Source organism: Branchiostoma floridae, chromosome 18 (assembly GCF_000003815.2).
Source record: "Branchiostoma floridae strain S238N-H82 chromosome 18, Bfl_VNyyK, whole genome shotgun sequence".
Lineage (NCBI taxonomy): Eukaryota > Metazoa > Chordata > Leptocardii > Amphioxiformes > Branchiostomatidae > Branchiostoma > Branchiostoma floridae.
The window spans coordinates 7,421,599-7,448,908 of record NC_049996.1 but is presented as its reverse complement, the minus strand read 5'-3'; the positions used below and the strand labels follow the sequence as shown (position 1 = coordinate 7,448,908).

The following is a 27,310-nucleotide window of genomic DNA, read 5'->3' as shown; positions in this document are numbered from 1 at the left end:
CACTGTATCTATTGTGGAAAATTGATATGCCTTCATAGGACTCTTATGGCACATATTGACTTTGAAGTCAAGGGTAGCCATTCTAAAAATAAGGGATGATCCTTTTCATATCTCTTTGGGGGCTTAAGTACTTCATACCTCTTGTGTATTATGGTTGACCCAATTTCCTTTATATAAATATACACTTACAAGTGTTCTTTTGATGATTCATAACAAGCATATGATTTATAAGGCTTCTTATCATTTCTGAAATTCATCACACCCAATCCCCTGCAAATACGAAATGTATAAAATATTCTGCATTTGCCCCATCTGGAACAAATACATACTAATTTCAACGCAGACCTGTATCATTTTCAGCTGAACTTGTGGTTTAGGTTAAATGGAAGATAGGGGAAGAATCTGATGCGGCAATTTAGATGGTAGACATGATATACTTGATACCGTAAATTCATTTTACTTTGACAGTGGTTTTCTTTCTCGATAGGAGGTTTCTAGTGCTTTAGATTTGCGGTTGTACTGTAGCAAAATTGTCAGAATAGGGAAGAATGTTTTTTTTTTTTGTCATTGAATTTGCAGTTGAGAGGTTACCACAAAAACTTCAAAAATAAAACTGGAATTGAAGGAATCAGAATGTAAATTTACCTATTTTCCATCTACTAGAGATTTACAATTTTGATAGCACACTAAATTAAAAGTAATGTTTAAATTGTTTGAACCAATCTTTTTGTATCCTGTTACAAGAAACCAGCATTAAACCTGAAAGCAAGCCAGTTGGCACAAATACAAACTAAACTTAGACCTGTAGGCTAACCAGAACATAACAAGTAAATCAAGAATCATGTTTATTTTTGTACAAGAAGCCTGAAGGGTACAGAGATGTTGAACTCAACATTGATGGCAACAAGTTGTTTAACTCAGTCGGTGGTCTTCTGTTTTAAGATAAGCCTATCTGAACTGTTTACATCTATTTCATGGTGCTTAAACAATTTCCTTAATGGCAATGAGAAGGAATTTATGTTAAGTACCCAATTACCCAAACACCAGGCATTAACAAATGTGTTTTACAAATAAACAGACACTGAAAAAGCTTTATCATAATGGGAGTAAAAGGTTCAGGTTTTCTAAGAGATAGAAGAACAAAAAATGGACTTTTGGTCTTGTACCTGTATTACTCTTAGTGTATACAGCAAAGAGACATTAAGTTTAGTTTGATCACAAATTCCCTTTCGTCAATAAGTGAATAACACAAGAAAATTGTTTGTGTATTGGACATGTGATCACAAAAGATGTTATTTCAATTCAAACCCAATGGCACAGCCTTGTTGATGTACAAGACCTTAAAACATCCCTATTGTAGGTTCTCTGTAAAGTATCAAATTTCATCCAAGTCACTGAACAACTTCAAGGCTGGACTCTTCCTAAACAGAAACAGCATTGTGCACATCCTCAGTCTCCTGCCTTGAAGAGCTCACTTTGTGGTGCAGTGGCATTGGTGCATAGCTAATCTCTAAGAAAATTGAACTTGACCCATTGTACTTGACACCACAGGCAAACCCAGAAAACAAATCTGCTTTGTCTGTTCCACCCACACAGGGGATGGCCATATGTATGTTTCTGTATTTAAAGAGGCTCTTGTGGCCTTGGAGAATGAAGACCTGAAGTAGCCTGTGTGAAAGCTGATCAATCAATCCCACAACAACACTTCACAAAAACAAACATTACTCTGTGAACTTCTGTGTTCATTTAGTGTAAGTGTTAAAGTGTGTCCAGAGTAAACAGAGCAATTTTGGACAAAAAACTGTACAACTACAAGTGACCACCTCTTCATAAGGTTCACTTTTTGGTGGTCCCTTGGATAACTTTCCCATCTTCTATATTGACCACCTGTCTACATAGACCATTGATATTTTCTGGTCCTGAGTGGTCTTCTAGGCAGTTTTGACTTATAGTATTTATCACACTGTGCCTGTGGGTAGCTTTTTATACCTCTCTAGTTCGACGTCACAATTTTGCTCCCTCTTCAATTGGAATCATCTGTACATGTGAACTCACCTGGCCGCTGGTAATACAAAAAATGTGCAAAAACACAATGACCTTTGAAGATATATCTCTGGTGAAAGAACATTAAATGTGTCCCTGACCAATTGGCCCTAAGATCAAGCCACAGGTGTCAGAGGACACCAAAGTGTCAGTCTCCCATATGTTATGTATTTGGAAAAAAGGACAGACAGGTCTTTCCATGAACATACTATGCAACTGTATAAACTTCAGTTCAATCATAATTAAGATAAGTCAAAATGAGAGCAGGTAAGGTGACTAGGTCTTCAGGTTATGTTGATACAGGTTAAAACTTCTAACAATCCAAGTGGGTTATGATAATAATCTTTATTTTTATCTATAATCAAATACTGGATATCACTACTGCAAACTTCTTCTTTAAAGACAGTAGTTAAATGAATGATCTTGCTTTTTTACTGACTGGTCATTATCAGTTTTGTAAGAAAAATGGATTTTTTGTAAGCATTTCTACACAGTGAAAGCTGACAGGTAGATTGTGGTAACTGTGGTATTCAATTTCAATTTATTTCTTCACTTGAATGTCCTTTATTTGACTTATTTCCTCTACACCTGTTAACTTTACCAGACAGAAACACTTCTTGCCAAGTTCTAATTCAGCTTTGAACAAGAGAACCTTTACTTACAAAGGTGTTGAACTATTTATAGCAGTCTACTAACCAAGCAGAACTGAACTTCACATTGTTAAGTATGGCTGACAAACACAAATCTACCCCATACTGAGACTCTCCAACAGGAAATCTACTTCAGACGACAATCATCCTGAACTTGAACTCCTCTCCTATTCTCCTAAACATCAGCAACAGGCCTGTGTACTGTGTGTAGTGAAACATTTTAGCAGGGAAATGAAAAACAGGCTGGCAATAAGTGTTTAGGTAGACAATGGATGAAATGGCTGCTTTGGTTGAGTGCAGAGGCTTGTGTTTGAACTTGAAATGACCTCGTGGAAATTTACATTCACAGAACAATGTGTGCTTCTGAGTGAATGATGAAATAGGAATGGTTTGTTAGTCTGAACTAGGGTACATGCAGGTAAAGCAGCTAACCTGAGACTGAGGACAAGGCATAGGACACTGCTATTACATGTACCACCATTCTATGATTTTGGACAACCACAACAGGTCACCCGTACTCTTCTTGATAAGTGTGCTGGGTTCTTTAACATGCAGAGGTTTGGTGCTATAACCTCTCCTATACACCTTTCTCACGTGGCGGCCATGATAGATCTAAAACGAGTTCAATGTAGCAAACAGACAAAACTTATTTCTAAAATCAGGTCCCATTTAGTTTTCCCCCAAATGCAAACCACACAAATTTTCATGATATAAGATAGAATAATAAACATTACAAGAAGTGTTATGCACCGAAAGATGTAGCAATTCAGAGTAGTGTAGACTGACCCCATAGTCCCTTAAGAGATGCAAAATAAAAACATAATAATGCAAATTTTTAACGAATTTGCAGCCATTCACTTATTGGTCGATTTCCTAATTGGCAGGCTACCATTGGTCGAACTGCTAATTATGATGGACAGCCTTTTGTTTGCCACATTGAACTCGTTTTAGATCTATCATGGCCGCCGCGTGAGAAAGGTATATACTGATACTGGAGGCTCGTTCTCATTTAAATGTCGAAATGCTGTCGCCTGACTTTACGGCTTGATATGGAGAAAATTATAGACAACATCACTGGTTCCTTTATTTTTCCATCACCCCTGTAATGTTTTACAAAAGATGCACAACAACATTCGTATTGGTTGATGGCTTAGACGGTTATTATAGCCATGGGTCGGATTTCACACCCTAAAAAATGGCTGTCGCCTGAGAAGAAACGAAGAATTCAAATAGTAGCCAAAAATGTAACAATTCAGTTCCCAGAATAATTGTTCGGCAGGTGAAACCCGCTACCAAGGCCCTCTGACCGATCACGTCAGATCGCTACTGTCACTGATCTTGGAGGCTGTGTGAGGTGGTTTATGCCTGTCGCCAGATTCTGTAACAAACGTTACCACCATGAGTACAATGGTTGCCACGGTTTTATTATCCACGTATAAGACTAGAAATGACCATTTTTGTGACGCTGTACAGTTTTTCTGGCTTCCTAAAGAAACAAGAAAGGGTTGTTGACTGTTATTTGTATCCCACCTTGCTTAACAAAATGTTGTACAGAAATGACTGTAACAAACGTTACCATTGTTCGATGCTGTCTAAGCTTTCTATTTGACCTGGTGTAAAAAATCTGCCCACTTTTCAAATTTTTCTTGGGACATCCACTTATACCCAAATGATGTAGTCAATAAGGTAAGTCCTTTAGAAGAAAACAGGGTAAAGTTTACTGTTGTAACAAACGTTACCGGTAACGTTTGTTACCCGCCCTGTAATGTATTACCAATGGGACCGAAAATAATAAGTTGCCATTTTTTGGCTATGGTTAAAAGAGGAATTTTCCTAAACAACCAGGTAGTTTTCACTGAAAATAAAGCCGATTTATTTTTCGACCACAAAAATGCCATTTTCGACATTTAAATGAGAACGAGTGTGGAGCGTCAGGTGTACGTCCCCATCCGAAATGACAATGTGACTCTTTGAAGTGTCCTGGCCTGGTATCCGAACCTATACTATAGCAGCCAAGTTCTTCATCCTCTCTCCTAAATATTTCTGAGGGGACAAAGAGATGTTGCAGCTATAACTTATAATAAGTATAACTTACAGGGTGCAAACTGCTCAAAGAATTTAAACCAGATGTGGCAAGATGAGTGCATATACCACTACATAATGCATATCAAAACAAAGAAAACAGGTTTGATAAAATCAAAGAAAGCTACACACATACTAGTAATGGTAAAGGCTGAGGGTCAGGTAGCACATGTGTAAAATCCTACATTGCAGCATGAAATCAGCCCAGCACAGCTGGCCATTCTTCAGGGACACCCCAGCTTGGACCATGACCTTCAACTTCAACTTGTTTGCTCAAGAATATACTGCTCCCACTACATTTTGTCTTAGCAGGGCAGTGCACCTTGTCAAACAACCTCAACACAATGTCATAGATGTCAGAAAGTTCAGATATGTCTATCAAGAAGTGTTAGAGTAACAAGGAACTACAAAACCAGCTGTGAGTTCGCAGGTTAGTACCTTGACAAGACAACATAGGAAGAAATTTACAGTTTGAAACTTTGATAGATAATTTAAGGAACCATATTTCTGCAACTTTGCTAGTGCATGTAACAGAATCTGATGAACAAACTAGCAAATAGGTATATACTAAAATTTTAGTAAAATACCTTAAAAAACACTAATGGGATAGTTCAATGTTATCCACAGAAGATGGTTGAACAAGCACATTAAGAAACCCTATGATTCAAGTAGCTTATTTCTTAATTTGTTTTTGTTACTTTTTTTTCCCTTAAGACACTGTGCTTGATACTTAGTCAGACATTCCAGAAAACCCCAGCACATGTCTGAAGCCATCACAAATTTAACCGTGACCCTTAATCACAAACATTCAGTCACAGTCTACAAGTCAGGAGGATGGGTGAGCTTCAGGCCACTGGATGGCAGGGTAGGAATGGCACCTTCCTGAGACAGTGAATACCATGCCCGTAGCCAGGGGGGGTTCGGGGAGTTCGGAAGAACCCCCCCACTCGCTCAAAAGGTCCGCTTTTTCAGGATTGAAGGTCCACTTTTTCATGTCCAAGATTATTTTTTCAAAGGCATGACTGATTTGCATTTTTCCTTGATAGACATTTCAGCCAATCGTAGTAAGTCTATCAGCAAAATTTGCCCCAGAAAGTGCAGGAAATGGCTTTTCAGAGGATCCAGGTTTCAAAATTTCCCCGGACCTCCATTGCCACGCCTCACGCCTTTGGTGTCGGACATGGTGAAAATATGTCGAGGGAGTTGGCCTCAAAGACTTACGCAAAAGCCTTGTCTTTTAATAAAAATTCCATTAAACTTCGCAAGCGATTTTTGACGGTCAAAATGCAGGAAATGGCGTTTCAGAGGGTCAAAATTTCATTTTTTCCGGGGGAGCATGCCCCCCGACCCCCCTAGGTACCTCACGCCTTCGGCGTGAGTCTCGCGCCTGCAGCGCTCAAAGGTCCCACATTTACTAAAAAGAACCCCCCCAACCAAAATCCTGGCTACGGGCATGAATACCTCCCTTAGATCTACAGCTGCCCTGATGATGTGGTCACCTTGTGTAAAATCTACATTTTACAGAGATGGGTTTCCCACTTTTCTCAAGCAACACTGCCTTAGCCTAGATGTCAGCCTTTAAACTTTGGTATACTTGAGCCTTTAGCATACTTGGTTGCTTCTTGGGTCTACCTTCTTACCTGTTGAATGCTCTTGCCTGGGAAGCAAAGTAAAGATAGAGCATACTGCTTTAAAGCCTGGAAAAAGGCAAAATTTATTATCATTAAGGGAGGTGAAAATAGATTTACATAGATATTTGTGAGTGGCTTTTTTGACAATTCTATGACATTCTGTCAACCATATGAATAAAGAGGATAAAAAGGGTGTAATCCAGACTTCTTCCAATTTTCATAAAGATCTTTAATGACTTATATTCTTTAGAACAGTGACCTCATAATGTACTGCTTTGGTGACAGATATATAAGTATGCCTGGATTTTAATATTTTGTCATGCAATCCTGCTATTCATTTTTCCAAGATAAGCAGTTGTTGATGGATTTTTCTTTCAATTGAATCTTTCAAACATCAGGCACCAGACATAAACTCTTTGACCTTATCTACCTATGGGTTCCTCCAGGGGTCACCTTGCCACTCAGGGAACACAATTCATTGTTTGATAAAGCGGAACACAGGAGGAAAGGGAATCCTCCCTCTTTGGTTGACCTTTAGCCTAGTTTTTCATCACTTGGGAGAACATACTGTGAGAAACCCACAGAAAAGGACCAAGGGTTATTTCACACTCATTAGGTAGACTTTTGAGAGGTCAAACCATTCTTATGTTTGACCTTTAAGTTCCGTTGGAAGATATAGCTTTCACAGCGATGGAAGCTAGGTCATCAGGTTATCATTATATATTATTTTTGCAAAAAAAGTTCACCCAAAGGGAAAAACTTAGTGGACTGTAACAATGGATTGACAATGGCTCACTTACTTTGTTTTAATGACTTTTTTATAAACGCTGAACAATCCCAGACAGGTTCCAATGTCCATTTTTGTCATCACCTGCCCTAAATGTGTTTTGTACTGCTGCCCCCCCCCCTGCACTACTGTAAAGTCATTTATTTTCATGGTGGTTTAATTTTATGCTAAGTGGGAAAATGGTTTGAATTTGCAGTCGAAACATTCTATAGCAAAACTGTAATACATTGGAAACTCATATTCGTCCCTCATGTCATAAGTTTGCTGCGGAGAGGTCACATAAACCACAAAAATAAAAATTAAACCGCTGCAAAAGTTTTAAGATTCGCGGTAACTTACCTCCTGTGTTCAGTCAGGTACACCTGCACAACTGTCCAAGCAAATAAACATTAACCATTCAGAGCCAGACAACCGACTAATGAGGGATCAAGTTTAACTGGCAGACAGCTAAATGGAATGTGTCTGAGTTTCCAAAAAAAGTTTGTCACAACTCATTTGACACTCGAGTGGCCATGGAAGAAAATAACTATACTGCATTATGAAGATCAACTTAAATTACAAGGACAGAGAATATTCCTATCCAATCTTATCATCACTATGCCATTTATTCATACATGCATAAAATGAAGCACTTACTAGAGGACCTCACTATGAGTACTTGGGTTTTGCACGCAACCTTACACAAGGTACAATGTATACCATACACTGTGGTTGACTCCTCATGCATTTTGCAGATTTCATATCTCAGAAGGTGCTGCTAGCTTGCACCAATGTCGGGGTGCAACCATTTTTGAAAGAGTTTGTTTTCAAAGACGTTTCAGGTTAAGTTGAACTTTTCCCCTTTCGAGAATCAGTACCTTACATTGTATATAAATACTTTTATGATTGTAAATAAAGTTGAAGCATTACGCTAGTAAAGCAATGTGGCTTTCCTGTGGATAGCATTTTAGCACCAAGCAGGTCACCCATTCTCTTCTCCTCAAGTGTGCAGGAGTTTGCATGCTGAGGTTAGACAACTGAGGCTTTAAGTCTGAACCTAATTGTGCTACAATGTGGAAAGTCCTTGACTTTACTCAAGACCACATCCCTTATTTCCCTACAGACTACATATAACTACTGACATCTTCCTTTTTTTACCTGTTGCAGGTCAGAGGTCACCTTTCCAGAACACTGGATCAAGACAACAATTTCACACTGAGGAACAAGGACACAGTGAAGTTTAGATAGCAGCTGATGATTCTTTGATCTTCTTAAATGACTTAAGTCTGTTCATTATCCTGTAGTACATCAAGTTGAAGGAATGTTGAATGGACTTGACATTTTCAACAGTGACTCTACTACTGTGTCAAGGCCAAAGCAACATCCTATGGACCAATCCTGGCTGTCCATCACATTTAGCAGTTCAACCAATCATGTTGTGGAAATTAGTAGTTTAACCAATGAGAGACTTTGAAGTTTTAACAGTGGTGAGTGAGGATATGGGTTTGGTCTAGAACCAGAGATGCATACAATTTATGATATCCATTCCCTATGCCACACTGACTTAGCTTATTGGGAACAATTGCTAGGTACTACATGTACCAAAAAGTGGTCACATTGGTCAGGTAATCCTTATGTAGAGGTTATCACTTTTATGAATTTTTGACTGTACGAGAAAATACCAATCATACTACTGTAAATACGTTAAAATTCGCAGAGATTTAATTTTGCTGTAGCGGAAAAAGGACTTTTTTGCGGTGGTTTTAAGTTCCGGTAGGACCATGCACTGTAGTCTCTTACTGCCATGGAAAAATGTTCGTCGTGGTTTTAAGTTTGCGGTGAAGCGGCCACTGCGAAAAACGCAAACATTAAACCACCGCAAAAGTTTCTGCATTTACAGTATCTCATAGCTTCAACATGTCACCATCAACCTCTTCTATTTTCTTTCTCATGGAACAGCCCATAGCAGGTGCACTGCCTCTGTAGCAGATGACATTGACCTTTCACCTTTAACCCCATCTTTGTTTATCACGATATAAACAGTTGATGCCCCCATGTAGTGTTACGAACTGTCAACTGACAGAGACCTTCAGGCAACACCACGCCAAGTCACTGTTAATTTTGTCTTTATTACAAGTGCACAGTGAGACAGAGTTGTCAACATCTCTACTTAAACAGCAGTTATCCTGCCCAGTGCAGGACCTTTGAGGCTGATTTTCCTTGACCTTGACTCTTTCTTAGCTGAAGCCAGAGGGGCATCTTACAGGGCAGAATTCCACAGCCATAGGGTGGCCAGACTACTGGAGTATGGTCCTTATATCCAACTGCAGTTTCTTTGTACATTGTACTGGGTACATCAAAACATGAAACCCAAACCTACAGTATACCGAATACACTATAACTTATATAGTATAAGTAACTTTGCTTGAATTAAGATTCGTTCATCCCAGGATTCCTGAATTAGGATATCTGGATTCTGACAGTTCATACAAGAATCGTGATTCAGGACCAATTTTTACCAGGATGAATACCTCAATTTGTGAATCCTGCAATGAATATGGTCATAGACTGATTTTCAAAGTGAAAAATACTCATTAAAATGTTTTAAAACATACATAACTGTCAAGTGACTGATTTTGCTAAGGTTCTTGCAGACATTGATATACCAGACCACCCTCATCTTGTAAATAAAGCCTGTTCAATCTGTCCAGTATTTGACCACCCTTTCAGATTTTCATTCCCATAGACACAACTTCATTTTTGAATAAACGCAAGATATGCCGAAGACTATCTTTCATTTTTCATCCTCTCCATATGCTGAAAAACTTCACATAAGTTTATACGACAGCGCTTCGGCATCTGTAGTTTGAAGTGCATCTGTTTTGCATCTCATATAGCAACTGTTGTACTCCTCAGGCAGGAAGAATGTTAAATTCTACAGCTGGTAAAACAAACTTGAAGGAAATATCCCATCATAAGCATTTTTTATGAAAGACCAAAGAAAAAAAGACAACTTGGAAGTAGACACATTAAAACAGCTGGCCGGAACCGCCGGATATTATAAAGATAGATTATTTTCTTCTTACAGTCGATAAAGCATTACTTGCAGTGCATTGACTTGCAAAGCATTGACGTGCTACAGCTATACTACACTACACTACATTCGGCCATCTCGTTGTTAAAACTGAGCAGAGAAAACCAGTGCAACCAAGCGCTAGATGTGGTGATATTTTGGGAATCTGGTGATCCGCTATTACTACGCCATAGGAAAAAGTTGTACCTAATATTAATAATAAACATAATTCAGGCTGAATGGTAGGCAATATGCAACATTACTACCTGGTGACCATGCATGAAGAAACCAAGTCATCCCTGACCATACAGGTTAGAGTACACCCCAAGTATATGGTCAAGGCTCACTTAGGTGTGAAATAGGATAGAGTTTTAATCATATTAACTGTGTGGGATGAAGATGAAGGAATGTGGAAGGCAATCACATGGGAGGATATTATATGAAGGAGACATGTCCATCTCTGCTTCTTAACATGTCAACACTGGATAAATCACACTTACAGGACAAGATCAGATTTGTGGAGTAGAAACTGAAGTTTGTCATATCTTCTTACCACAATTATAGAAGGATTGACATAACAGGTGGCTATCATCATCTTTTCTAGATGTCAACCTGTATATCAGACTGTAAGGTTTGAGCCATTCACATCAGGAAGTCTGGGGAAAACCTTTCTCTTTTTGATAAGAGTGGTGGGTTCTTACAGCATGCTTGAGGTTTGGTTCTCCTAGAACATGGAACCTCCAACTTTACGTCCCAAATAAAAGGAAATCACTAACTGCGATGACTAACTGCAGCAAGGTACTCATTTTCAATTGAGTCCAGTGGGATAATAGGACACAACACCAAGGCCTGCCTGTGATCTGATCCCAGAACCTTTCCATTCTGAGTCAATATTCCTAACCACAAGAACACCTTACCACCTTGATTCTTGAGCTTTTGTTTTTCCTCCCCCTTTCACTCAAATGACTACCTCCCTCCTGGATCGAAACAGCAAACATACTTCAATTCCCATCTCTTTAAGAAATCCTCCTACTTAACCCCATCAAACTTAAAAGAGGAATGTACGGAGTGGGAGAGAGGTATGGAATCAATGATGCTCAGCAGGAAAAAGGTTAAAGTGGAGGTTACGAACATTTCTTGTGTGGGCTAGAGGGCAAAGATCGGGCGTATCCCATAGCAAAGGACAGGGTAATAGGTAAATAGGGAGTGTATTAATGATTTGAAGTCGGGAGATCAACTTTGTAGAGAGGGCATGTCCGCTACACTCAAGCCGACACACAGCTTTTACTCGAACTTTTTTGCCTGTTTTTCATTCTAAGGCTAAAAGCCAAGTCCTTATAACAAAGTGTGGCATGAGGTCGATGTGGCGGTTAATCTTGAAGTTTGAGCTGGAGACCACCAAAAATCTTCTGCTCTGTCTACTTGCCCTTGCCCCCCTCCCCCCATTCCCCAGATGTTAACTAAAAGTAGAAGTTGCCCACCTGCTTCTTTCAGAGATTGGGTACCAGGAAATTTACGCATTAGCCAGAAGTGGGAGGGATGTCCCTCAGTGAAACTCTATACTCTGCACTTTCTGGGCCATTCGCTGTAGGGAGCACTTTTACCAATAATCCAATTATAACCATTTAAAATGTACTGAGGCAATGAGACCCCTTTTTCAAGATTTTGTTCAACAAATACAAAGCAAGTAAGTACACTAATTAAGTGATAAGCTGATAAGCTGTAAGCTGTACATCAAGTAATGATTTTGGTTTAAATCAAGGAAGGCACAAAGCAAGATATACTGGAAGAAAGGGGTGACCAAATGAGTCAATGAATTGTCTGAAACTGTCAGTGTCACTGTGACTGTGGTCTACATATCATATACCTAATAACTTTTCTATTCAGCTTTTGACTTCCTTATGAATCTTCAACTTGTTCTGTTTGACCAAGGAGCTTTTATTTTTTTTGTTTGACAAGCATCTAAATCTCCAAGAAGGAGAAAAAGTGGAAAGATTATCCAAGACCATGTCCTTCCTCTAAGCTAACCTCTAACATGAGACAGATTATCTATAGGATAGGGCAGAAAGTCTTGGGTGGGGTTGACTGAAGTCCACATGTGGCCTCTTTAGAATGATGAATTTTAGCCCTTGAGGGCAAAGGCTGGGTCTGCCCACCTGAAACAACCTCAAATGCCATCTCCTCTCCCTCTGGATCCCTCTCCCACACACTAGCACATACCAGCTCCTCTTGTCCTGCCTCTCATGGCAGGCTGCTGGGATAACCAAAGTGTAGGAGTAATGTATTTGATATGAATTAACAGGGGGGAAATATTATATCTAAGACCAGGATCACTTACCTTTCTGTGTGCTTAAATGTTTCTCAGCCCACATATAGTTCTAACCCCCACACACAGTACTGCTGAGTTGTATTTTTCAATAGATAATCTAGGAATAATCTTAGGCTGGATGTCAGCGACACAACTATTCTACCTGTCCCAAGCATTGTGTATGGCGGCAAAATGACCACTAGCAAGTGCATCAAGTGTTCCCACAGCAAGTTGCTTCCACTACCCAATCCTCGCTCAACCTTCTCTAATATGAAGATGACAGGCCAAAAGTGACATATTTCAAGTTTTTATCCCTATTAAACAGCCACAGGAATATTCCTTAAACCATAAGAAAAACCTGAAAGGAATTTAAACTGCAATAGATCATGCTGGCAGGACTCAAAGGTTGCCACCCTTACCCTGATTACCCAGCACAAGGGTTAAAATCCTCACCACAGCCATTCCACATTACCTGTACTTAAGCCCCTCAGTAATTGGGCTTGATGCTTTTACTGTCAGTCACCTATTCACCCTCCAACCAAGCCGGCCACTTGCATGAAGGTCTATGCTGATCCACAACAGATGTCTATGGCCATTGCTGTGCCATAAAGCTTTTACTTCATGTACTACTTAAAGCACATGTGCCTTAGATAACCAAACAGAAGTTTAATGGTTGGTTTTATTAAGGAAACGACCAAGGCTTAATGTTCCTTGTGATTAAGTCAATTCCTTCGTTTACATTTTGATTATAGTAGATTTTATTACTGAATTCACATAACTTTCTACATAATTCCTACTTCATCTCACACCAGATTAATCTTTTCTTTCTTCAACTTTTTTTGTAAACTTTTAGCAAGAGGTCATCACAATAATATAAAGTAAAACACTGGGGCAACAACTTGCATCTGACATGTCTGACAAAAGTTGCAAGTTTAACAAGTTGTGTCTGACTTCCCTTTCTAACTCTTTTTACAAAATATTCCAATCTACCATTATTTTTCAAAATTTAAAACTAAAGAAATTGAATCACTATAGCCTTATTTGTTCAATGTTCAAACTGGAGCATTGACCCTAAGAGTACCTCTGAAGGTTTCTGTCAACCTTAAGACTGTCAGATGTACAAGTAACAAATCATGAGATCTTTCATTTGTTTAGCTATGTCAGAATAATCCCATCACAGTTACAAAGACCAGGTATTCAAAAAGTTATCCATTCCCCAAGTCAAAATAAATACTCTCAAGACATAACATAATGCTGCCATTTCAAACAATGCAGTAAGGATCAACTAGTGTTTTGACTAAGCTTGGCAATATTTCTACAGTGAACCCTTATGTTATTCTTCATAACAAATAAAAAGTCAACTTCACAGAATGTAGGAAATGAACTGGTATATACTTTGTACATGTAGGGCATTGGGGATCACATTATAATTGTCCACAAAATATCACACAGAAAGAAGGACCAAAACAATTTCAAGCTGTATTTAAAAAAGGGAGTCCCAGTAAACTAACTAGGATGACACTCAGGCTAAGTTAAAGCCTCCCTTCCCCAACTTTTGCTCAGTCTCTTACTTTTTTCTTACAATAGCAAGTGTTCATTGTACTATTTGTAGCTACAAGTTGTGACATAGTTATGAGGTATTTTTACAGTGAATCCTGACACATTATTTCAACAATCCTCTCAAAACAAACGATCTAAAAGCAAACATTGGCAGAAATCCCAAAAGCTCTTTATAGGTTTCTGAGTAAGTACAGTTGTCTATAATCTCACTAGTCTTCTTGGGGATGGAGAAAGATTTGATTAGCATCAATAATATCAACTTGATGACATTACCTTCAAGTTTGTTGACCATTGATAAAAACGTCTTGCCAATAAAAAAGGTAATCTAAGATTAATTTATGTCTTAAATGATACAGCAAAATTAAAATAAAACTTGTATGTAAGTCAAAACCAACATATTGTACAAGTGACCATCTCTACATAAGGACCACCTGTTCAATGTGACAACTTTTTTGATGGTCCTTAGATAATTATCTCCATTGACACATTGGCCGCCTGTCCCCTTATTGGTCTTCTTGACTCTAGACTCTTGAAAATGCTGAGTGTAACCAGATACTGACATTCTGGTTGGTTGTAAGAATGTTATTCCTTAATCCAGTTACTGTAGGTTCAGACTCTCAAAGAAACTAACTCCAGGTCTAATCTGAGAAAAGCCAGCTAGATAAGTCTTCAAACTTTGTTGGTGTAAGGATGGCTTGGGGTGGTGTAAGAAGTCTAGAATAATTTCTTCACTTTCTCTTGCAACGGTTCTGTTAACAAACATGAGCTAAAATGAGTGAAGATTTTGTCAGCTTCAAGATGAAGCCAATGTCACACTTTCAGACCCCATTCACACTCAGAAAAACGATTCGGATAAAACATTTATCCGAATAAAAAAAATTCTATCCGATCCAAAATTGCGTTCACACTCGTCTTCGGCAATCCGATTAGTGCGCCCTCAGTCTTATCCGAATGAAACATTAGGTTGAGGTCAAAGGGTAGCGTCATTTCTTACAGCTCAAAATGGCGGGAATCCACCAACTTTTGATGCTGTTGTTTTCCTGGAGAATGTTCTGTAGTCGTAGAAGGGAACGCAATCGACGGTCTTTCACTCTTTGATCACGAGAAGGTTTCACCGACAAGGTCTTCTGCATATTGGGATAGCTGTAGTACAGCTCAGATGTACGCCACCAAAGCGGCAGACAGAACGATCTGGGAGCGGGAGCAAAGCCATGATTGGTGGAACAACGTGTGCTTTGAACATTTTCAGAGTCGGACTGGCAGAAAAACTTCTAATTGAGCAAACTCACCTTAGTGAATCCTATCCACTTGCGCGTTCACACTGCCGAATCGTACGAATCGAGACTCCCCGCAGCGCAGTTTTATCCACTTCCCGGAGTTCTATCTACCTCGAGGTGGATCGCGAGGGATTCGAATCAATGAAATCCAAGTGATTTGGGAGTGTTCATACTGCTAAGTTTTATTCGGATCGGGTAGTTTTATTCGGATAACATGTTTTATTCGAATCGTTTTTCTGAGTGTGAATGGGGTCTCAATGACCTTTCAGCTGAATTCATTTATCACCAAATGATCACCAAATTTCAATATCAACCATTTCGCCGATCTCATCGAGAGTACCTGGCCTTATTACAGTAAAATATCTTTTTTGAACTTGTAGGCTTGTCAGGCAATATATTTTCCTGTTGTGTAATGCTAGCTTCATCAATCAGATACCAATTTGAAGCAATAACTTACAACACTAGTGGTACCTGTACACATGTACACTTGTAGTAATGGACATAAGAACAGAACCCTACAGTGGTTTCAGGTTTACCACAGTGTAAATCTGCTTTAAGTACCTCTTCAGACACTTCCGCTACTTTCAGGGAAAGTGCTCCAGTTCTTGGACCAGGTGTATATGTGTAAGTACATGGCAGACACTCCAGTCTTAGACAAGCCAGGTCTCTACTGAGACAAATGGCAAAACTGGGATGTGTAAGTACGTTTTTACCAATCTATCTGGCATGTGGGGTTAGAAGCTGGGATAAAACTTTCCACAAGACATGTTAGTTGCAAATTGTACAGTCAAACCTGCCCCAAAAGACCACTTATGGAACCAATAAGATTTGGTCTACATGAACAGGTGGTCATTTAAGACAGGTGTTGGGATGCTGACTACCACAATAGGGCTTATTCACCTGACGTCATCACCCCAGCCAACATGAGACCTTTTGCTCACTACTTGACATGTACATATATTCCTTGGGGACCAAAACTGATGTCAGACTGTTTACTTCATTGCCATGGAAACAATCTCCCCACCCCAAAGCAGCAGTGAAGACAGTGTGCTCTGGCAATGTGGACACAAGTGCCCCAAATACCTCTGGTGCCATCGGAAGTGGTACTTCTAACTGGGGAGAGAAAGAGTGGCCCACTTAAACAGCAGCGGAAGTCTGGAACTGAACCAATTACACTAAATCAGCTAACAGACCAGCCAATGTGTTCCAAGTTGTGTTACAAAAAAGGACATCAATGTAATCATTCACAATTTTGTTTTGTTTTGTTTTGTTTCCCAAGGTTGCAGGGATACAATATTTTCAGTGGGGATTTGAACTGAAGTGTGTTCATGTAGTAGATAGTGCAAATTCATATAAATCAACGCTTAGTAAACTAAAGTCTTAGGCCCTAAAGCTTACTTTAATGTTCTGCATCCTAACACATACTTGACAGTGTGAAAGCAAAGACCTTAATCCATAGTAACGAAAAATGACAACACATGAAATACAAACAAAGTCAGCAATACATGTTTATATATTCTCAAACTGATCCATAACGTTTGCCCTTAGCTAGAAGATCAAGTAAATGCTCTGTTATGTGGTTGTCTTAGGCATGTCAAGATGTACATGGAGTGCATCCCAACCAAATGCTTGTCTAAAGACCATAACCCTAGCTCTAAGACAGCTCGGATTGTTAAGAGTGTTTGGGATATCCACAACTTAGAAAGGACACCCCCGAAAACCAAAACACCTGGTAGGAACCGTAAACGAGACGTTAAAAGGGGTCCGGAGGCTAAGATCAAACACGCCCTAACCTTGAGAAGTGGGCCAAGTCTATAGGAGGGTCTGCATGGGGGATACTAAATATAGGAAGGCCGACAACATTCAACAATAAGTTCAGAAAAGCTGGCAACAGTTAAAGATAAATTGACTTGTTACTACAGGGCTCGTGACTGCGACTAGATTTGGTCGCAATGCGACCGTAATTTTAATAATGCGCCTATTCTTTAAATGATGGTCGCACGGCGCGCCAATAAAAAAATGACCAACGCCCTTATTTTCCCCCGAAAACTTCGCTCAAAGTTCAAAATTCGCCGATTTCGGCCTTCACCGAGCCGCCATTTTGATTCTAACTCAAGTCTCGCACAAGTCTCGCAGTAACTCACATCTCGCGAATCGCGAGAGCCGCACCCCATTGGCCATTTCGGCGTGACGTAGCTCGCCCGGCCGCCATTATTGGTGGAATATCTGATATCCCCGCTGTGATCGCGGGAAAAATCACGCAGGAACGCTTCAAAAGCGTGTAACTTGGACGAAAACTCATCGAATGCCTAAAGTCCTTGGTGTTAAGTACATGTATAGGATTCTTTTGGAGGTTTTTTTGCTTGTTTGTCGGTGGAATGCGGGAAAAACAACAGCTAATGCGACGATGACAAACTGGGGAGGGGGGCTGTGTCGGCACTGAAGTCGTAGAAAATGTTGAACGGAGGTTGCGATTTTTTCACGGTTCCTTCAGATATTACTTTTGTTGCAGTCTTTATTTTCAAAAGACTGATAAATAGATGTTGTTTGTTGGGAAAAGTTCGATTGATTTGCCCTTCGAACACATCTTTTCTGCTACATTTTTTCAACTGAAAATATGAAAACACAGATTTTTCTATATAAGTTAACACTGATGTTACAGGCTACCAGTAAACCTCTAATTTTCCAATGCATCTATTTTCAGCTATGTTCTTAACAAAGTAGAAGAGATACAAAAGAAATACAAGATGTACCTGACAGTCCTGGCTACACTTTCTCCTCTGTTGGTTTGCAGATTTTCTTGTAGACTTCTTTAGTTTGTTGTTGTTGTATATGTAACAGTCAAGTTTCACCTTTAGCAGTAAGGTTAATTTACCCTTCCTGATTGTGTGTATTAACTTTTGAAACATTATAAAAATCATATATTGTAAGGAATCAGTGTTGTATTACTTGAAAGTGATCTCATGTATTCTCTTGTTTCTTGTTTGGTTACTGGGTAATTATGTATAATATATAACACCCCTAATTAATTCTTTAAGCCATACCCACCTCTAGTCAAAAACATTGATTACCGGTATTGGAGTAATATTTTGTATGGCTTGAGACGTTTGCTTGTGCTCCCAACCTTTCATAGTGGTGCTCCTAACTTTTTGCTGGCGCTCCTAAGTTTTAGGAGTTAGGAGCGCCATGCTCCTAGGTCAAAAAGTTAGTCTGGAGCCCTGTACTATGAAAAAGTTCTGGGAACAATTTCATTGTATTATTCCATTGCATTCAAGGGGTATCTGGCATACTAGTCTGAAAGCCGACAGGGCTAGCCCTTCACATTAGCCTCTGGCTAGTTAAATATTATCTATACAGCCGAATAAATCAAATCAAATCAAAACTGACAAAACTGGACACTCTCTTATACTCCGGCAATATTGGGTGGAATTAAAGGAACAAAGTACACTTAATGAAGAGCTTATCAAAAATGCTTAATTATTGATAATAAATTTGAGCGAGCCAGCTATGCTTTACCAACATAGCTCACTACGCCTCACAGAAAAAGGAATGCAGACCCTCCTTAGTGTCCTCCAGACAAGCAAGACTTGACAGTCAAGTATATTTGAGCCTAGTGTAAAAGGACCTTGCTTGTGTATACTTAATGACATTTGATCGTCCAGCAGTCTTGGCCCTTGTTCAGTGAACTTGAACCAGCGGAATGGTAGAGCAATCCACGCCCCCTCAATAGACCAATAGATGTCTGGGAAAGCTTGGAAGGAAAAGGGCATTTTACAGACTGGCTTTGCCAAGAACAATCAGGCGAACCCTTCCACATGTCTGGGTGAAAGTTGTCCCAACACTGTCAGCGACAGACGAGAGGTGTAAATTTACTGCTGATGAACTTGGCCTCCTTTCTTCCTGTGAAGCCTTGAGGCTATGTATGTTTCCGTCTTGTAAACATCGGTTGCTAACGGTCAATGACTGGTGCCTAGAGAAGACTTTTGGCCTAAAGGCTTGTTTGCCCCCATCCCCACTTAGCTTCTATGTGTTCACTACCTAGAAAATTTGCAGAAGACTTTCAGAGACTTCTGAATCTTACCTGTCATCATCAAGACCAGTACCTAACACCTGTCTATTCTGTATCTTCTACTGACAGCCACCCCCACCATGCCAAGAACATGTCAGGGAAGATGTCCAAACAAGATACCGAGTCATCTGTCACCATATATACACAGGTTCCTTTATTTCCAACACCTACACCTGTTTATACCACATCTCTTCTCCTAACCACCAACCACCCCCTCAAACTCTGGGTGATGAGCGATGCTAGACGAAGATACTACCTCATCTGTCATCACCTTCTACTTGTCATATTCATTTCCTAATACCATCCTCCACAGCCCCCCTCCCACACGCAAAGTCAGAATATTTCATCACTCAGGAGAACCCAACTTAGTCACTACAAACTTTGAGATGGAATGTCAGAGGTCAAGTTTGAAAGCCCCTTGTTTCCTCCAGGGTGGGTTGGATTGTGGCTAATGTGCTGTTGGTTTGTGCTTGGGTTAGCACCAGGTCAGCCCTCCTGCGCCCTTTCTGGGTACAGAGCATGTAGAAGTTGAGAAAGGTTTTGGGCGGACTGTTCATATGTCAGTCATTTCTGCACAACCTCCACAGTAGGTAGACCTCCTGCACCTTGTATGTGTAGGGAAGATGTATTTGTAAGTTGAGAAGGGTTTTGGGTGGACAAGACCCTTAGCTTTTAGGATCAAAGAGTCTTGTTCATATGTCAGTCATTTCTGCACAACCTCCACAGTAGGTAGACCTCCTGCACCTTGTATGTGTAGGGAAGATGTATTTGTAAGTTGAGAAGGGATTTGGGTGGACTAGAGGCCTCAGCTTTCAGGATAGAAGAGTCTCCAAAAATCTTCTTCACATGTCATTCAGCCATTCATCTCTACACAACCCTCATAGTACTTAGCAGACTTCCTGCACCTTTTCTGTTTCATGTTTAAAGAATGTGTAAGTTGAGAAGGGTTTTTGGCGGACTATAAAGCTAACAGCTTTTAAAATTGTGATTCAAGGATATCACATCTACAATGTATATATGTGGCAGGTGACCACTATGGAGAAGGATTTTTAAAGCTTGTGTCACCACCAAAAAGTGGTCACAATGGCCAGGTGGTCACTCGTACAGGTTTGACTACACGATAATGTTAATGCATCTCAAATGCTTACTCAGTCATGGCTTGTAAATGTGTAGCTGGATGTGAAGTGTTGAAAAACATTTGACATCATTTTTCATCATCTGTTGAACCCTGTAGATTATTTGGACAACTGAGTTGCTGGGAGCCTGTCAGGATGAAGGATAGAGATGGATGAAAGATGCCCAGTACAGAAACAACATTTCCAGTCACAACATCCAGATGGAGTACTGTTGATGTCTTTAGAACAAACATGCAGGAAACACAGTCAATTACTAGGTTGGATTTTCAAGAACAAAATTCTGTGATAGTTGAGAGAATCAGTATACAAGATTCTTTTAGTGTGATGAAAATCTTCCATATGTTTGAACTGCCAATCGATTTTCATTGATGAAAGTCTTGCTTATTGCTTCAAAATTTATGAAGCCAACAAGACTTCTCAAACAATACCATAGAATACTGTAAATGCATTTAAGTTCGCGGGGATTAAATTTCGCAGTAGGGGGGGGGGAGGACTTTTCGCGGTTGTTTTAAGTTCGCGGTAACACCATAGACTGCAGTCTAATAGGATAATGGAAAAATGTTCGCGGTGGTATTAACTTTGTGGTGAAGTGGACACCGCAAAAAAACGGGAACATTAATGCACCGCGAACAATTCTGCATTTAAAGTATTCAAACAAAAATTTTTCTTTGATGACCTTGACCTCCAAAGAATTAAGCCCCTCAACCAGCAAAGAGCAGACCCACACACTTTAACCTTTACCCAGCAAAGGTGGCCCTTTGGCACCATATTTGTATTAGTTATGGGGTTAGGTAGCAAGGTGCAGGTTAGAGTGTTTGGTTGCCTGTGTTATAGGAATATTTATTTCTCTAGAAGTCCACTGCAAATAATCTCAGGTGGAAAAGTGCAGACCCAGCTGTGATAAGGAGGTAAATGACATCCCTTTGGCTGTTAACCAGGTTCTGATGATGATAAAACATAACAAAACTGCTGATCTACACAACAGGGCAGCACAATGGCCTATTAATCCTCCCATTGTCAAGGCCAATTAGAACTAGGTTATCTAATTAACCTTAACAGTGGGAGGGTTAATGCTGCATTCATACAGGAATGGGACAACAAGGGCCATGCAGTTTTCAGATATTGACTACTATAAATCCATTTATTTCCGCAGGGATTTAATTTCATGGTAAAGGAGAAATGAGGTTCTTCCAGTGTTTTAAGTTCACGGTTGCAACAACACAGTGTAGTAATACAAAACAAAGGAAACAGACATTCACGGCACCATGAAAAGAAAACCACTGCAAATATTTCAAGAATTACAGTATTATGTGTCATTGTTGAAATCTCAAGAGAGAGGTGTTTTTGACCTTTTTCATTCCATTCCTTTTTATCACCATCTGCTGATGTATCTAATGGTCCTTGACATCGGCAGTATTTGATTTTGAGAGGAAACTGCATCCACAGCTAAACAGCATGACAGTCTGTCTAGGTGGCTAACTAGGAGTAGGAGGTAGAAATGACTGTGAACAGCTGTTGGGGCAATTTGGGGGCCATTTTGGCAGTAGACCATACAATCCATCCATCCCACATGGGCACCTTTCCACTAATATTACACCATCTGGAGATCCTCAGCCCATTTCAAGCTGGGAGAAAGTCATAAATAACAATTGTTATCAAGCTTCCTATTCAAAACCAAGATTTTTATCAGTCTCTTATATGACCTTTGGACATTTCAAATTTTTTGGCAGCAGTTTCAATGATCGAAATCACAGTTTCAATGAACTACAAACCAAATCATATATAGGCCATCTTTCTGGTTCTTTCAGGAGAGGATCAAGTTTCTCTTTTGAGTGGACACCAACATTTTGCATGGCTTGTATAACTGTTACAGATTGATTAAATCAAGCAACTTCCATGTTCAGTTGCATGTTCAGGTAAGCTGAAGCTACGATAAAGACGCACGTACTCTCTCGTAAAAGCCAGTTATGACATACGGACTCATACGCTGTGTGTCAGAATTTACGATGACTATTAAAAAAGGAAACCCAGTACTTTCACCTTTGCTACAACAGGTTAATGGAGTTCCTACCAGTGTCACAGGTGTTCAATGGAGTCATAAATTAGAACCTTTTCAGCTGCCCTCAAGCCATATGAACACGACCAAAAGTTCATGGACTACAGCTCAGACCTTATGCCTGCCATCTATGACATATGGAATAAGGTAAAGGTTTTAAGGACTGTAGGTTGCTCATCCACTGAGGCTAGGCAGAGTCCATTCCTCTCCTTTCACTTCCTTGCCCTCCTCCCACACGAAGAAGAAGACCTCCCAAACCAAATTCAGGTTCAAATTCTTACACCTGGGTCCGAGCAAGAAAAGTTGCCCTTCCCAAGAACACAACATCTTGCCAGGAACACCTGGACTCAAACCCATAACCTCTCAATCACGTGTCAACTGGCCTAGCCACTTGTCCATTCAACACCACTCATTAAGACTATGACTTCACTTGACCTTTCTTGACCTCGGATCTATCAAAGGGGTTGAGAGGCATTCTAATCCAATAAAAAAGTTTATTTTTCACAACCTTAAATCTGTTGTGTCTGGCAAGCTGAAAAGGCTTATGATCTGTGATATCCTAATATGATCAGACAATCCACAAAGCACCTTTGTACTGTGCAAGTTAGGGCAGATATAGTTTTCATACCATGTTTCTGATATCCTCTTTCAGATAGAAAATCACACTGCATAGCTCCTCCTAACAGCTAGTAAAATGCCTAATGATCACCTCTAAACCTTTATCTCCTCAAGCTAGACCCCTGCAAGTCAACCCATCTCTACTTCTGTCTGTTCCTTCCGCCTTTGAAGACTTCTACAGAAAGGACTCCATATGTTCCTATGGCAACCAGACAGACACAACTCAGTCTCACTCCATGTACAACGGGACCACGCCCTTGCCTTTCACCACACTTTCCTGTTGTGGGGCTGCCCCCCTCCCACACACCTATTCATGTTCAAGCTATTAACACCAAAACATGGTCAAGTTCAACTACTTTTCCAAAGCCCATGATGATAATATCAGAGACTGATCTAGCTTTGGGGAAACAAAATGGCGCTACGGGGTGGGGGGTCATTCCTGAAGGTATGAAACAAGTACGGTTCATGACTACAATACAAAAACACCTTTTTAACCAAACCGAGATGGGACAAATATTTGGCAGCAACGTATTTCCTTTGAAACAACTTGAGATGGTTTGACCATGAACTCTAATGCCTACAGGGTCTCTGGTTCTGATAAATCACTTGAGATTCTACATCTTCTCTCTGTAGACTCTGACCATGTAAGGTACAACCCAACAAAAATACGCTGGTTATAAACTGTATGTAGAAAAGCAATTTCATTTTTTGTACATTCTGTCGCCTACTAAAATAGGTCTCCCCACAAGCCAACACTCCTCCAACACAACAGGCCCTCTTGTAAAATATTTCATGGGGCTGGCTTAGATCTATCGTGAAGCCGGATTGTTAGAGTCGGCTTGTTACATGTTGTGTTATGGGGGCTTGTGGGCTTTAGGCCAGGTAAGCCTTAGGCTGGCATGCTGCAAAATGTGGTATCAAGGCTACAGATGAAGCTTTAAGATATTACCTTCAGGAAGTAACCTTCAACATAGATTCACACACTAAGAAGTAAGAATGGTCTCACAGAACTTAGCTGACAGAAACTATTCGTATCAGGCTGTTTTGTAACCGTGCTCAGTAACCGTGCTCAGTAACCACTTTAGGAAGAGCTTTTAACCACTTGGAGAAATGGGCAAGAGAGAGAGAGACAGTAGTGGCTTCTGAGTAGCAGAGGGGCTTACCAGACACCAGCGGCAACATCTGGGAAACCACAACACTCATTAGGTCCAACATGTGTCATTAGAGAAGTACATCTTTCAAACAGACACACAGGCAAGTAATGTCTGTGGGTCTGCATGAAGGATGCTGGCAGTAAGGAGGACCAACAATGCATACCAGTAAATTCAGCCAGTCCATCAGTGCTTACCAGTAAATCAGCTTGTTCTTGTGAACAAGTCCATAGGATTATTCCTTTGTATGTATCTGGCTAAACTACACTGCAGACATGATCAACACAACTATTATTCAACTAAGCAATAGAAACAATTTGTCAACAACACTTTAGGAAGGAATTCAGGATAACTAATAAGTAATTGGAATCAAAGCACAAGGCTTACTGTTGAATTAAAAGGGCCTGGCTGTGATTAACAGTGAAAGAAAATATCTTGCTATGCCTCAGTGAAGAAGGCATACACTATGATACAGACCCTCTTCAAACAGATACACAGTCATATGTTCAATTTCTGTACCCAACATCACTCTCCTGACACTGGACATAAGATTCAAGATCTTCGTTGATTTGATATTTTATGGGTATATAGAATAATCTGGCCAATAGGAACAAGCAAGTCACACTTCAGACCTTAATTAAAGTCTGTTGTTAAAAAGCTGGAACTTGTTATATCAAATGTCTGTGAACATGAGTTGACCACAGGAAGAACATTGCCAAGGGCAAGCAACGAGACCCTGTGAACTTGTGAGTCTTAATCTTCCAATTGAAGGCCTCTTGCCTTTGAGCAACAACATCTCGCAGAATGTCATTTCAGTTCAAGCACAACTACAGAGGCCTGACTGTGGGACCGCAACTGTGAAAGCAACTGAACCCCTTCTCAAAACATGTGCCATTTATTTTTGCTAAACCCCCACCATTTGTGAAATGAATTATGGTGGGAGAGAAAGCAGTTCAAGATGTGGTAGGTTTTCTGGGTTGTGAACATACATATTTTGTAGTTTTCTCATGTCAATCAACTTTTCTGACAGTTCGAAAATTACTAATACCTTTTCAAATTTCTCTTTGTTCCTTTAAACTCCTTTATTTACAGTTCTTAAAGGACCATTAATTGGTTTTCTAGACGAAACTTAAAAGGTTTGTAAACATTCTTGTTCTTGGCTGAGGGTGAACTACAGGGAAGGAGCAGGTAAAGTTCAATTGTCACTCTTCATTACAACTTGAAACTGTGCTTATGAGCAAGTTCAGTAATAACACATGTGGGCTGCTCAGAAGAAAGTACTCTGGCACCAAAGTGCTCAAACAAGAGGCGTATCCTTGAAATAGAGAAGAACAAGGTGAAAATCGGATTAAGTGGGAGAGCCAAAAGGGCCTGCACTGTGGGTTTCGAACCCATGATCCTGTCATCTTGTTTCATCGCCTTGCTTTCTAGTGTAGTAAGACTCATGTCAGTAAATATCCAACAGTTTTGAAAACAAATCTTGCTTGTAGAAGACATTGTGAGACGTACCTGTAGGGAAGGCAAGCACAAACAGCAGTATGAAGCCCAGCATGTTGGACCCAGACCGGGGAGCCATCCTTGTGTGTGACCTACTCAAGCATCAACCCAACTCAAAGGGAAGGAAACTTGGGTCTATGCGCCTTAACTGGGTCATACCACTTTTCCTCACAAGCAGGGGTGACTATAAATCTTATAGCCTTGCTATCTGACATAGTAAAGCTACTTTACTTGCTATTATAACTTCATACAGCTGGATAAAAGTTTCTTGCACAGAGATATGATGAAGAGCTCTGAGTAAGGAACATTATGCTACAAAGATGCATTATTTGTTATTCACACACCCTTGCAACGTTTGGGCAGTATTGGGTCCCCAGCAGTGTGGTAACTTCAGCTGTCCAGGCATATTTGCCTACCACCCCAGGGGGCTCAGGGTGGGAGGGTACCCACAGTCTTGGGTTCTGGTCCCAATTCTGTCCTCATTAGCCACCATAAGTCACCTTCAATCTTCACTTTGAAGAGCCAATCCCATCCAGGTTTGGCCCAACTTTTGAACCATCAGTCACAGGTCAACCCCCTCCCCCTCTTTGAAGGGGTGAGGAGATCATCTCCCAGGAGAGCTTAGAACAATCAGATAAAATAATCCACAGAAATGAATAAAAGATTAGGATGCCAGGCAGTTTTGCTTCCTCCAGACCATTACCACTCACTAGGGTGCTGATTTGTCACAAGGAAAAGTTGATCCCCAAACGTGATAAGAAATATTATGACCATGGAGGTTAAAAAGGAAGGAGACAGTATTGTTATGACTACAAGTGTTTTCAAATATAGCAAAGGCTTTGGCAACAAAATCCAAAGGAACAACAGGAAACAAAATGTTTTTTCAGCCATTCTAGTAAAATTAAGGCAAGTTGATTTATGACCTAAGTTTCCTAGGAATTGATAGCTTCCAGCTGGTGACTAAAGTTGTTGTGTTGAAACTTGGAGTGTTCAAGTCAAGTTGAATGTTCTGCTTTTGTCAAAAAGATTCAAATCAACATTTCGAACTGGCACGTGTCCTGGCATTCTTGTTTGAAAGACACATTCAAACAGGTGCAACTTCTGTCATCACTTCTAAATATCTCAACTGTGTCAAAACGTGCAAACTGTGTCAAGGCAAGTCTTGTTACCTTTGCCAAGAAGGCTGCATATTTGTATATTTGTGGATGAACAGTTTAACTCAACAAGACCGGGATGGATTATTGTGATATTTTGGTATGTTGATGATAGAATTTTCGGAGCCTAGCAGCTTTTTACAGTACTGCAGCAGAAACTTAGGCTCTGATACCTCATTTCGAAGCGTAGCACAAAGAGTGAACACTCACTCACTGAAAGATTGTTAAATTGAATTAAA

At 40.1% G+C, this 27,310-nt stretch overlaps 1 protein-coding gene across 13 annotated transcripts in view; it reads right to left on the bottom strand.

Moving 5' to 3' along the window:
• LOC118406220 (collagen alpha-1(I) chain-like) overlaps positions 1–27,310 on the bottom strand; it is a 122,153-nt gene that overhangs the window by 52,456 nt on the left and 42,387 nt on the right. The window contains exon 1 of one of the 13 annotated variants that reach the window (XM_035806127.1): positions 25,930–26,060. The exons of the other annotated variants lie outside the window; for them this stretch is intronic. Within the exon in view, the coding sequence (XP_035662020.1) occupies positions 25,930–25,996 (67 nt within the window). The 5' untranslated portion in view covers positions 25,997–26,060. Of the gene's footprint in view, positions 1–25,929; positions 26,061–27,310 lie in introns of those variants that run through there. 13 annotated transcript variants of the gene reach the window in all.